The sequence below is a fragment of the Nipponia nippon genome, unplaced genomic scaffold, assembly GCF_047370975.1.
Source record: "Nipponia nippon isolate SJK-2023a ecotype South Korea unplaced genomic scaffold, ASM4737097v1 scaffold_1, whole genome shotgun sequence".
Taxonomy (NCBI): Eukaryota; Metazoa; Chordata; class Aves; order Pelecaniformes; family Threskiornithidae; genus Nipponia; species Nipponia nippon.
Window position 1 is genome coordinate 11,563,355 of NW_028262290.1, and position 12,635 is coordinate 11,575,989.

The following is a 12,635-nucleotide window of genomic DNA, read 5'->3' on the forward strand; positions in this document are numbered from 1 at the left end:
ATGTTATCATCGGTATACTCCTACAACAAGCAAAATAATTTGAATGTATTAGCTTCAGTTGTGGTTGCTTTTTAAATTGCTTTTGCCATCTAGAAGGTCAGTGTGGAAGGATATTTTACAGAAAAGAGTAAAAGAGGGGGATGAAAAGGATACTGAAGGCAGAGGTGGGAAAAAAAAAGACATCGAGGCAGTTTTGTATTGGAGGTGAAGCATAGTGAACAATTCTAGTTGAGCAAAATAGGCACTCAAAGGGATTAGGAAATATAAGAGAATTGATTGCTAGCTTTATCCGTGAAGTGATGGAACAGGAGGACCATTCAATAAAATGATGGGAATGAAAGGCTGAAGCTCTTTAACACACTGTTATTTATTGCATACTTCAACAAAGTATGCAATAGATAATGTTGGAGCTCTACAAAGCTCAGCTGCCTCCTAACTCCTGCTTTTAATGCCCAAGTCCAAAATTCAGATCATCAGGATAGCTGCTCTGTTATCAACTAAACCTAGAAGTGTCTCCAGCCTTTAAGTACCTAACTTGAGTTTTTGCTGTGAAAACCCAAGGAGTTGTCTGAATAGAGATTTGAAGAAGGGCATCCTCAGAACCTCATAAGCTAGGGAGTTCTTTGGCTGATCCCTGGAAAACTCACAAAGTGCTTCCCGCAGTTCTCTCTTCAAGGTCACAATCTGGTGGTCATTCTCAGCACATGATTAAACCTCAGTTAAGGTGACCTTAGTGGCTTCAGTTGCTCATGTTCTTCTTTGTACTAAATGCCTGAATGTGAATTCAAGCTGGAAAGTGAATTCACGTTTCCCTTTCCCTAATAATTCAGTGACCTAAACTAAACAGTGACCCAAAGAGCTATCCCTTCTCTCCTCTATTTTCTCCCCTTTCTCTTCTCTTCTTTCCTCCTTCCAGTGGACAAATGACTTTTAATTACTTTCCTTTCCAACATGTCATTGTTTCCACAAGTGTGTTTGGAATAACAGTGCTATCTAAGATCCTCATCAGCCTGGTCCTGAGGGCACCTTATGTGAGGTGGGAAAGGCAAGTCCTCTCAGACAGGTGGAAGTGCTCTCTGAGCAGTGGATGGGTGAGAAGCACCACATCTACTAAGGAACTGGATGCTTTTCCTGAGTAGTTTAGCAGAGGACCACGTAGCCTGGTTTGACTTTGGTTTTGTTTTTAAAGGACAGTGCTTATTTGGGCAATCCATACGCTTGGCCTTCCAAGGACAAACAGATCATTGGAGACATGAACAGTCTGTGTGCTCACGGCCTTTTCTAATGGGACTATGGTAGAGTGATCTGGCAGTTTTGCCACTTTTGGGTTTCTTTGCTCTCTGGGTCACTGGCACAGAGAGTATTTCTGATGTCAACACAGAACAAAGTTCCCTGTGATCAGCTGCCTGTTTACGGCAAATTCACCTACGGCTGAAGCCTGCTTAGGAGTGGAAGAAACCCCAGTACAGCAGGACAGTGAACTCTCTGGAACGTAAGTCTGTAACAAGCCTTCTCCCATGCAAAACCAACAGGCCTGTCCACATAAAATCCTCTTTGTGCCAGGCTTCTAGGCACCCTGAATGCTGGACCGCCAAATTTCTCGATCAGCAAGAAGCAGTTTGTCAAATTCTATTTTTATTGAGCAAACAAACACTGTCTTCCTCGCAAATATCTGCAGCATCTGTCGTGGCTTCCCATATTGCACAACTCTGCACTGAGTTAACTAATTTGTGTTTCGCTAATGCGTACATTGATTAGAAGAAATCAAGAAAGAGCTAATCTGTCTTTTCCCTTAAGAGTGTCTCCCAATGGTTAAAATTTCCACAGTCAGGTCTTTCACTGCTCATTTTCTGTTTGAGGAAGCAGCTAAGCAAGCACAGCTCTTTCAGTGCCTCACAGCAGTGCATTTTCTGTAATTTTAATGTAAATTTGCTGGGTCTTCTCTTTACTCACACACATTTTATTTATATATGTTGTTTTAAAGTGTGGGCACCAAAGCTAGATAGGGTGCTGCAGCAAAATCTTTTCCATACTCCACTGCTCATGCAACAAATTTTCATTTTTTTGCTAAGCTGTGAACTTCTCCTTCCTATTATTGTACAATTTTGAACTCTTACTGTCAAATGCTGAATTGGATTCTGTTGTATAAATGTAGTTTCTGAACTTTCTTTCTCTTCCTTGAAGCAGAAATAACATCCATAAGAAGCAGCCAAAGTATTTATAGCAAATAATTTATTTCATTAGTTTCATTCTAACTCTGTTTGCTGTGTATTTGTTTGCAACTTTGGAACTGTTTGTTGCATATTTTATGCATGAATATTTGAATCCATTTGCTGTGCACAGGCTATTTGTGCCAACTGTGTCTCTGGCTGTTCAGTTCTCTTGTTCAATCTAGTTGCTATTTTTTAATGAAAAATAGACACTGTCAGGGACTGCATACTGAATCAGACAGACCTTTGTTCTGGTCTGTTGTAATCATTCTTCTATTTGTGTGTATCTATGCCTTGGAAAAAGAAAAAAAAAATCAGAAGTAAAAATCCATGATATTGAGTTGTTCTAAGGAATCTACAACAGTTAGAGAAAAAAATGTTAATATACCCCAAATTGTCATTGTCTGAATGAAACATTTCTGTTCTTTGCAGCATGACAAATTTTCACTTCAAAATTTCAGTAAATGAACATGAAATAATATTTAAAGAAAATAAATAATTATGGAAATTTTGAAGATTTTTATTTTTTGTCATGTTTTAGGGCAGGAGTATGCCACACAACTCCAGTTCCATTCCAGAGACATGACTGGTTTCTGGAGTCTTGCCGCTTTGTGTGTATGACCAAAACTATTATATACTGTAGATGAGAAACAGACTTCAGTATAGCTCCATTAGCTTTTGTGTGATAATATATTTGACACCCTATGGAAGGAAAAAAATGGTTCCTGAGAACTTTCACAGGAAAAGTGACAAGTGTTAAACTATAATAATTTTCAATAATTTTATGAAAGAGGAAATAAATAATTTGAATGAATACTTATCTTTTTGAATCCTTTTCCATTTCTAGTGTCTTTATTTATATTAGGGAAAGTCTTGAGGGCATTGCCAGAGGTACAAGCTTTTTTTATAATTAAGATGCTGCTTTCAAAGTGTTGTGATCAATCCCTGGACTTGTCTCCTGCTCTCTGGCCTTGGGCAGATCACCTAAGCTCTGTACCTCATACTCTTTGTGTAGGGAGGGAATTTAACAATTTCTACCTTCTGCTCTTTTTCTCCCTAGTTTTTTTACTGTACTCCCTTCTATGAGAAGGAAGGCCTAGATTTATTTCATCTGTCTTCCAGCACTTCAGGTGTATAAGCTATTTATGTATAGGCAAGGCAGAGAACCACTTCCAGAGGGCAACTAGATGACAAATGTCTGAAGCACCCTACACTGTGCCCCATTGATCACAGGAGAAGCCTCAAGTGACTTTGGTCCTAAATTAGACTTCTCAATTAAATGTCTCAAGCTAGGTCAGATGAATCCAGGCTGGACTGTCTTTCATTCATAAACACTACTTTTCACAGAGGGTCCTGAACTCCACAGGGGCTGCAAGTGAAATATGAATACTGACAAAATAGTAATAATGCTTGTATCTAGCAAATTACAAAGCTGGTTTCAAAAGTGTGCAGATGGTTTTTCCCTTTTTTTTAGCATCTAAACAAGGACAAATCTTCTGAAGTGTACAGGTTCTTTTGCTATCAGGACCTAATCTTTAAAAGTACATCAAAGTTACTTAAGTAAAGCCTAAAATGTCAACTTGACTGGAATCAAAGACAAATAGACTCAGCAAAAAGGTTATTGTCCACTTGTGTTCCTAAAATGCTCTGTTCTTGGAACTGGAAAGGAAAATTATCAGGAAGGCTTCCCCAGGTGACAACAGTTTGTCAACTCTTTCCTGCCTGTTTTAGGGCCGTAAATCTTATCTTTTACAAATGAGGCTTTCAAAGTTCAAAAGACGGCTCTTCAAAATTCTGTGAAGTCTGGTCACCTTATCATCACTTTCCTGTTTGAGCTGCTCTTACATGGATTTGCTGTAAAGGCTGAACATGCAGGTTCAGAACACTTGACTTATTTCTCTGCCCTTGCCTGCCCTGGTCTTGCAGGACCGTACAATAAAAGAGGATGATGGCAGAGCTCTTTTCCAGGAAATGTACTTTTGAGAGTGTCCCTGTTAGGAAAATGTTCTCTTGCAAATATTTACTCCACTTTGACCGATCCCTAAAAACAAAGGTTCCAACTGTGCAGGCTGAACTGGCTGGAGGCCACCCTGCGTTATCAGCATGTGTGTATTTATGGGAGACAGGACATTGCAATAATTCACCTCTGATTTCTGGCAAAGTGGGCACAATTTCACCCCTCAAAATGGGCTTGAAAACTCAGTTTCTCTGCTCATCTTAAGAACTACGTGTTTTTCCTTTCTGTTTTAACCTGAGGTCAGGGAAGTTCCTTCTTGCGCTATGGAATGCAAGCACAGCTCCATTCTCATCCCAGCCTGTCTCCCAGTGGTGGATGACAAACCATGCTGGATCATCAGCTGTAGCAGAGACCTCTCCATCCCGCAGGCATTTGCATCTCTGAGATAAAAAGTCACACAGCTATATGTGAACGCACATACATACATAAGAAATCTTAGCAAGGCAAAGGATGTTTGAGTTCTTAAGTTTGGCCAAATATCAAAGACTTTAAGAAAATGCAAATGAAGGAAATCCATAACCAAACCTAAGCCCCAGGCTCCTGAAGTCTTTGAGGTGAAGTTCTCAACCTTCACATAAGGACTTGGATGTTTCCTATCTAAAATCAAATTGTTCCCATCAAATCCCTCCCATCCCACCTGTCTAGACAAGGCCTGCAGAGCACAAATGCATTCTGTCCTACACAAACTTACTGTCCTGTTCCTTCCCATATACACACCAACTTGCATCTAAGTTCTCTGCCATAATGGCCAGGTCATTTCCCCTTGCTATTTTCAATGGCTGTGTGTCAACACATTGAGTCACTCACAAGGTAAGTAGGTAGAAGAAAGAAAATAGTATGACTGAAATGTAGGACTTCTGAGCCATGTTCTGTCTTTATCATAAATTGATCCATTGGTCATGAGTATATATCATTGTCTGGGCCTCGGAGTCCAATACATATGAAGTAATAATATTCTTTTTCTTCTTACTCTTTGTCTAACTTTTCTATTTGTGTTTTAAGTTTTGTGGGTTGAAGATTTTCTTGTGTCTCAGAAATGAGCCCCAATTTTATACTGGGCTTTAGACATTACTGCAGAACTTATGGTGATGTGGATGAAATGGTGTTTGGATAGGAGAAATTAAAATCCAAAGATTTCATTCACACAAAGGTTGTCTGCCAGAGCTGTTTGGATGTTTGTTCAATCTTTCTTAAACCTAAGCTACTGTTTTCCAGAAAGAAACCACTTTTAAACAAAAATAATATATGAGAAAGAACTTGATCTCCGCACAAATATCCTTGTCTCCATCCAGCTTCCATAGAGCTAGTGGAAAGCTTCTAAGGAGAGCTGGGTTGCATGTTCTTGTGTGTAAACCAAGATATACAGCCTCATAACTCTTTCTCAGCATGTCTTATTTATTCAGTGTATTCCATCATCTCTTTCCACGGGGACCCTTGCAATCTCCTCTGTCAATAATGCCAGTCATCAAATCCCAATGGCCAAATTGCCACAACCATAATTGTCACCTCCTTTTTGCTGTTCTGTGCTTCCTCACCTGCCAGCATCAATATTTTTAAGACATAGCCTATAAAAACAACCAGGTAGCATGCAGAGAATAACCAAGTACTCTTTCTGCTTGTCTGGTTTTCACTTCTGTTCTCTTTTTTTTTTTTATCTGACTGCTTTGCCTACACTAAGCCCCAATGATGAAGCTAGGTGTTATTCTGCTGGGGCAGAACCCAGCACAGACTGTGAGCCCTTCAGGCAAGGAATTGCTTTTCTATTGAAGTGCCCAGCATATTCTGAAGGAAGAGTTTAGAATAATGACTATTGATGTTGCTACCACACAGGCGAAGACAAATTATTATCTGTGTCTTGCAATTATTTTTTTACCACATTGCAAAGATATAAACAAGAGCAGGGGATGTGTATGTATGTCGTGTGGTACGATAACTGCATAATCAATTACTTGTGCCTTGCATTTCAAATGATAGGCAATTGCTGCACACCCGCTCCTTTGTGTCTGATTGCTTATTTCATTTACTTAATTCATTTAGGCAGAAGAGTCCTTGATGGTTCCAGCTGTCTGGCTTTCTAGGCTAGAGCTGTGGGCAATCAATTAGCTCCACCAGTCTGAAAAGCAGAAATGCAGGCATGCAGCCTTCAAGTCCTACTTATGAGGTTAGTGCAAGCCATTTGTTACAGAATACAATGCCTGGCCAGAGCGTTTTGATCTCTGTGCAAAGCCATAACTTCCTTCCAGGAGTCTGAGAACTTCTTTTCAATATTCTGGAGTAAGACCAGAGAGTGGACAGATGCCAAGGTGAAATGGCATAAATGCGCCGTGCAAAGGACACAGTGCATGTGTGCAGCAGCTTAGATGAGGTGGCTGTTTATAGGAGTGTCCCACCTGACTTTTAAGGTGTAGCTAAATTACGAGATGGAGAATGGTCTTGAGAACACACCTACACACAGTGAGCCCTGATGGGCTTTCCATCCTCAGCGTCACATTAGCTGGCCAAGTCTGCCCACACAAGGACCACGTTGTGCTTAGGGGGACCTTGGACCAGGTAGAAATTTTGCCACTCCTGAATTACAGAACATGAGAAGCTTTTCTGAGCTTTATAACAAAGCTTTCTGGAGATGTTCAGAAATAGCTGGTCCCATGCTAAAGGACCACCGTTCACAGGTCCTTCATTTCTAAGCTAGCTCCAGAGCTCTGGATGAAGATCACTGTGAAAGTTTACTTGTGTGTCAGCAATGCGGACTGCGAGTGTACAGGGTGTCCGTGCTCAGGTGTTGGTAGCACGGGGGCTGCATGGGGGCCTCTGTGAGGAGAGGCCGGGGCTGCCCCATCCCGGACACAGCCGGTCCCAGCCGGTCCCAGCCGGTCCCAGCTGACTCCAAGGGCCCCACTGCAGGACACAGCTGAGCCCCTCAGCCAAGCTGGGGGCGCCGGGGGGAAAACAGGTTGCCGAAAGGGCAAAAGGAGGAGGAAGCCAAGGAGGGACCAGCAGCAGACCGAGCCCGAGGCCAGAGGAGGAGGAGAGGAGGAGGGCAGGAGGGGCTGCAGGCCCGCAGCAGGGATCCCCTGCAGCCCTGGAGAGCCCCTGCTGGAGCAGAGCCCCAGCCTGCAGCCCGGGGAGGGCCCCAGGCCGCAGCAGGGGGATCTTTCCTGCAGGAGCTGCGGCCGTGGAGAGCCCAGGTGGGAGCAGGTTGTCCCTGAAGGACTGCAGCCCAGGGAAGGGCCCACGCTGGAGCAGGGAGAGGTGTGAGGAGGGAGGAGCGGCTGAGAGGGGCTGGGATGGACTGACCACAACCCCCATCCCCACTCCTGCGCCCCTCGGGGGAGAGGAGTCGGGATTGAAGGGGTGAAGGTGGGCATGGGGAAAGGGGGGAGAATGTATTATTCTTTTGTCTTTCTTTCTCACTACCCAAACATATTTTAGTTGACAATAAGTTAAATTAATTTTCCGCAGGTTGAGTCTGTTTTGCCTGTGACAGTAGTTGGTAATTACCTTCCTGTCTGTATCTTGACCCATGAGCTTTTCCATCGTACTTTTTTCCCCTGTCCTGCTGAGGAGGGGGAGTGAGTGAGCGGTTGGGTGGCAGTTTGGCCTTTAGCCAAGGTTAACCCACCACAGTAAAAAAATGGTGGAAAAGTCTTGAGAGCAGGCTTATGCCTAATACAGATTGCAGTCATTATGTCACAACTGGCTTGTGTCAGCTGCAAATTAGTGTCATAATGCATCCTAATGTTGCTCTCACTAGCAAGGAAACCCTGGTGGTATCTCCTGCAAGTTTTCTTTGCCACAGTCCAGCAGTACACATTAGAGCTTTGGGAATGGGTGCTAGATTTATCCCACCCTGTTGTGATCACATAACTGATATGCTTTCTTTAAGTACCTAGACTTACATGGTTCGGGGCTAGGTGCTTGAGGATCCCAGCATACAGTATGTGAAGATAGCCCACAGAGCTAGTACCTACAGCGGGCAAGTCATCATAGGTGTGAGCTAACTTGCCCTTTGGAAATGCCTGTCTGTCTCCATTGACTATAGAGGACCTACAGTCTACCTTTCAGGTTGAATCTGGCCTTCCTCTCAGTATCACTAAAAACAGGCCAGAAAGGCCAGTTGGGATGCATCTATCTCTGCACCCCAAGAGTGTTCCCACAAAGAGGACACTACGTCTATTTGTAGTCTAGTCTGATTCATAGCAACTTACCCCCAGCAGGCATAGACTTAGGACTGCACCAAGACTGAAATATTCAAGAAAAAATAAATTTGAAACTATCAACATTTTTGCAGGGTTTCTGGCTGGCTGATAGGAAGGAGTCCTATAATAGCCAGGTAGTAACTGTGACTCTGCTTTGCAGACATCGGTTGCATGAAATTACTCAATTTCAGTGAGTGATTTGACATAGCATTGTCACAGCCCTCAAACATTGTTTGTGACAAGGTAAATGCCTCCTTCTTTGAAAAGAAAAGCCTCAGATCCTTTGTGATACTTATTGGAGATTAATGCTTCAGAATTTCTGTAGCAGTGGGAGACCATTATCCCATGGCAACGTTTTACTTGATCAGCCCAATATCTTTAAGTGTGTGTATTTGATAATCTTTTTTGATTTGAGTTGGTTGCTAACAGCCTATGGCTGTGTGGAGAACACCTTACAATTACCCAGCACCTTTCATCTGGAAGCCTTGAGGCTTTGCAAATGTTAATAGTTATATTAATAATTAATAGTGTTAATAATAATGCCTCCTACTTTATCAATGTGGGAATTGAGACATGGAAAGGCTACTGAGTGCTTAAACGAGGATATCTGAAGTTGGGACCTGTTTAGATGAGAGGAGTTGGTGTTGCTGTAATTACAGCATAATTGCATTGCTGGAGACACCCAATGAAGACAGACTGTTCCAGTACTAAACAAGGGAGTTGTTTTACTGGACTACTGTCACTAATGTCGAAACCCCACAGGTTTCTGCCTCCTTTTCCCGTTGGAGTATGGGCCAAAGTAGTCCAATTTTCAGAGCTTCAGATCATTCACATGCTCCAGTGAAGCTGATAAGACAGAAAAAAATTTATAATTATAACTTAGAGATAAGTGAGGACTGTATTAAAGTGGCTGGCAATGAAAATCTGGTAGCAGTTACTGACGCATAGCTGTCCCTGGATCAGTGAGGATCCAATGTGTTGGTGACTGTTGCCTCCCTGCAAATCTTGGAGGTCCAGAACAAGGACTTGAGGAAGAGGAGGATAGTGGACTCTAAGTTTATTGTTCCATTGATGAAAGCCCTTAGGGAGCTCTGAGGAAAGCTCAGCAATAAAGCATTAAGCATGCATCTAAGCACCCTTTGAATAGGGTGCCATGAATAGGAGTGTAATTTGATGGTGAAGGGGAGAGAGAGGGAGGTTCCAAGTACAAACCACTGCCAAGGGCAATGCAGAAAGAACAGTAAACGAGCAAGCCAGGCTGGTCTCTTCCGTGGAGTCAAGAGGGTGTTGGTGAGAGAGAAGGTCCTGGTCATATAATTAATTGCTTGATGCTGGCATGGCACTTAGAAAATGTGAAGTGTTCCTGAAGTGCTATGTATTTATTATTATTCCTACCCACTCATTATTGTATCTAACACCAGTTCAAACAGACTTCGTAACATGTCTTTATGTTCTCTCTCCCTTTAAGAATTTCTCTGTGCATCCACAATAATCTTCCCCTTCCCAAGCAGTCCTGTGGTGTGTGTGGCTAAGCAGCACATGATTGCAATAGGTTAAAGAAAGAAATTAACAGAGACCACATCAGAGCTCTTGCAAAACACACAATGTGTTTATTCAGCATCAGCTTGGCTAATTCCTAATGAAAGGGCACTGCACAGCAGAGTGCAGGACCCCAGTGGTCAGAAATAGTTCCACTTAAATGTTATTTACCTACAAAGAGCTCAGTTCTAATTAGGGGCGTGGGAGCCAGCAAGGGTGAAATCAAACCCTTGCGCCAACCATATCCTCCGTGCTGGTGCCCAAAAAAGTCTTTTAATAGACACACAAATGCTCAGTTGCATTTGGTTTGTATACTTTTCTGCTCCTCTAAACTTCTTCCTTTTGGCTGGGACTGGAAGTAGGAGTGACTGAAAGATCATGACAAGATTTGGCTTTGTGGTATTTCCAGAAACCTCACACACACACAAAATAAAATAAAAATTGCCTGATCTCACAAGACACTGTAGAGCACTGATGGCTAAATACACTTTGATTCCCTATCCTAGGCTGGGGGCAGTAGAAGCTAAAACCTCCTTTGTTTTGCACAATATATTTGCAGTCTATTTATGGTACTTATGTGGACCCTGCATCCTGTGGAATCTCACCATTGCAATGTCTTTCATAAATATTTATTCCTCCAGCACCCCAGTACATTAGAAGAGTGTTATTATCCCCTGTTAGAGATGGGCAACAGAGACTCATAAAAATGTTAAAATACTCATAAGATGCAGACAACCTTAAAGGCACCCTGATGCTCTTAAAAATTAGGTTTAGCTGGCTAAAGACTTTGGCTCACAAGAGCAGCGTATTCATATGGGGACAAATAAAGGGTTATAGTACCTGACTACCCTCCTTGCTCCTCTGCTGGACATACACACTCCTACCACTGAGGCAGAAGCACAGGATGGACAACTCCAGGGCATGCATTTCAGCTGATCATAATATGCTTCTGCTCCAGAGAAATTCACCCTTGGAGAGAAGTATCTGTGCATGGTAGATCTCTCAGGATATATTACAAGAGATGGAGAGTCAGAGAAGGACCAGATTCTTAGAGGGTACTGGGGTGAAAAGGAAAGGAATAGGTAAAGGTCCCTTCACCCTACTGGTTTCGGTCAGTTTGGTACTCCCTCCTGCTTTGTATCATGTTTCTGGCTGCATTGAGCCCTCTATTTATAAGATAGACCTTCAGGGTTTAAGCGTTTGATTTCTCTGGTGGATGAGCTAATCGAAAAGTTCCCACCTGCTCCTGCAGGATCTATCCTGTGGAGGTGAATCCTTAGCGGAGGCAGGGCAATGAGAGTCATCTGCCAACTGCTTGTAATCCCCAGGGTGAGAATCCTTGGGCCAGACAAAAGCAGAGGGCTCTTCCAAGCTGTCAGGAAATTTGGCAAGACGATGACAGGAATAATGTAAAAATGTACTGATTTGTGCTTACACCTCTGAGCATGTTTGAAGAACACTTTTCTGTCCTGTAATCTGATAATTCCCCTTTTGTAAGCTTTTTCACTGTGTTTCTTTTTGTGCTAGAGACAGGGAAGTGTGAAACCTGGCAGTTCTCCTTTCCAGGATACTGCATGAACTTTCTCTTCGGTTAGTTATGAACCAGGCTTGTTGACCCACGGGTTTCACTTTGAGTCTGAAGTTCAAACAATCCCAAAATCTCAGCGCAAATCTCAGTCATGTGCAAGTGAAAGTGTAAATTGGTGGGAGTTAACCAGTATTTTGTTATTGCAGTGACATTCATGAGCATCCAGGAGTCTGTGCAAGCATTAGCCATGCCTGTCCCAAACACTCTGTATGCAGCAATGAGTATAATATCTTCTTCTCCCCCAAATTCCTAATGACCATGGATAGGACTGAGTCAGTTTAAACCCAGGCCAGGTTGGTTACATGAAACCCATCAAGCTGCAAACAACAATCTGACTGCCTAACCTTGTAGGGATCTGCCAGTTTAGCCTGACAGTTCCTGAGTTCCCAACTGAAACACCTCCATGTGCTCAGGAGGGCCTTTTCTGAGGCAGATGAATGACAAGTCCCCATCCAGACCTCTGTGGTGATGCAGAATTAGGTGTTCAGCCATCTAAATTCTTCCTACAGTCTTGGAAAAAGGCTGGCAAGTGAGATGAGGTGTTGGTTTGAGACCTAGAGCCACCTCTGTAACCTCATAACCAGGTAGGGAGAGATGGACTGTAGCTCCATCTCCCCCTTCCCCTGTCTGTCTTGCAAGGCTGGATGGAGAGCAACCCAACCTCAAGGAACTCCTGAAAGATAATATTACAGCACGGCAAAAAGAGTCAACGTCCATTTTTAACCTTTTCCTCTCTGTCAGTCTAAGTATCTCAGAGGCTTCTCAGTTCTCTCAGGTAGCAATTTGACATGTTCTTTTATCCTTGCCTCCAAAAAAGTCACCCCTGAAGCAGAGTCGCAGTACAGGAGGAATTGTACCCATCTTCCCATACTTGCTAGTTCACGGGAAAGTAGGTTTTCTTTGGTTGCGGCAATGCAACCTGAATGCAGCAACTTCAGTAGTATTCTCCTAGACCAGGAGGGACATAGGCAGCATAGGTTAGCATCTGGCAGACCTGCACCACAGTCCACAGAGGAGCATTTCCCACACCACCACCCCCCAAATCTACCTGTTACGTTACCAGGTGAGGAGCCCTAAGACCATCT

At 43.0% G+C, this 12,635-nt stretch overlaps 1 protein-coding gene across 1 annotated transcript in view; it reads left to right on the forward strand.

Annotated features, from left to right (window-relative positions):
• The first annotated feature begins 1,414 nt into the window (after window positions 1-1,414).
• Window positions 1,415-12,635, forward strand: part of LOC148057242 (uncharacterized) — a 49,926-nt gene continuing 38,705 nt past the window's right edge. The window contains exons 1-2 of the mRNA XM_087733879.1: window positions 1,415-1,492; window positions 6,265-6,388. Coding sequence (XP_087590005.1) covers window positions 6,362-6,388 — 27 coding nt within the window. The 5' untranslated portion in view covers window positions 1,415-1,492; window positions 6,265-6,361. The remainder of the gene's footprint in view (window positions 1,493-6,264; window positions 6,389-12,635) is intronic.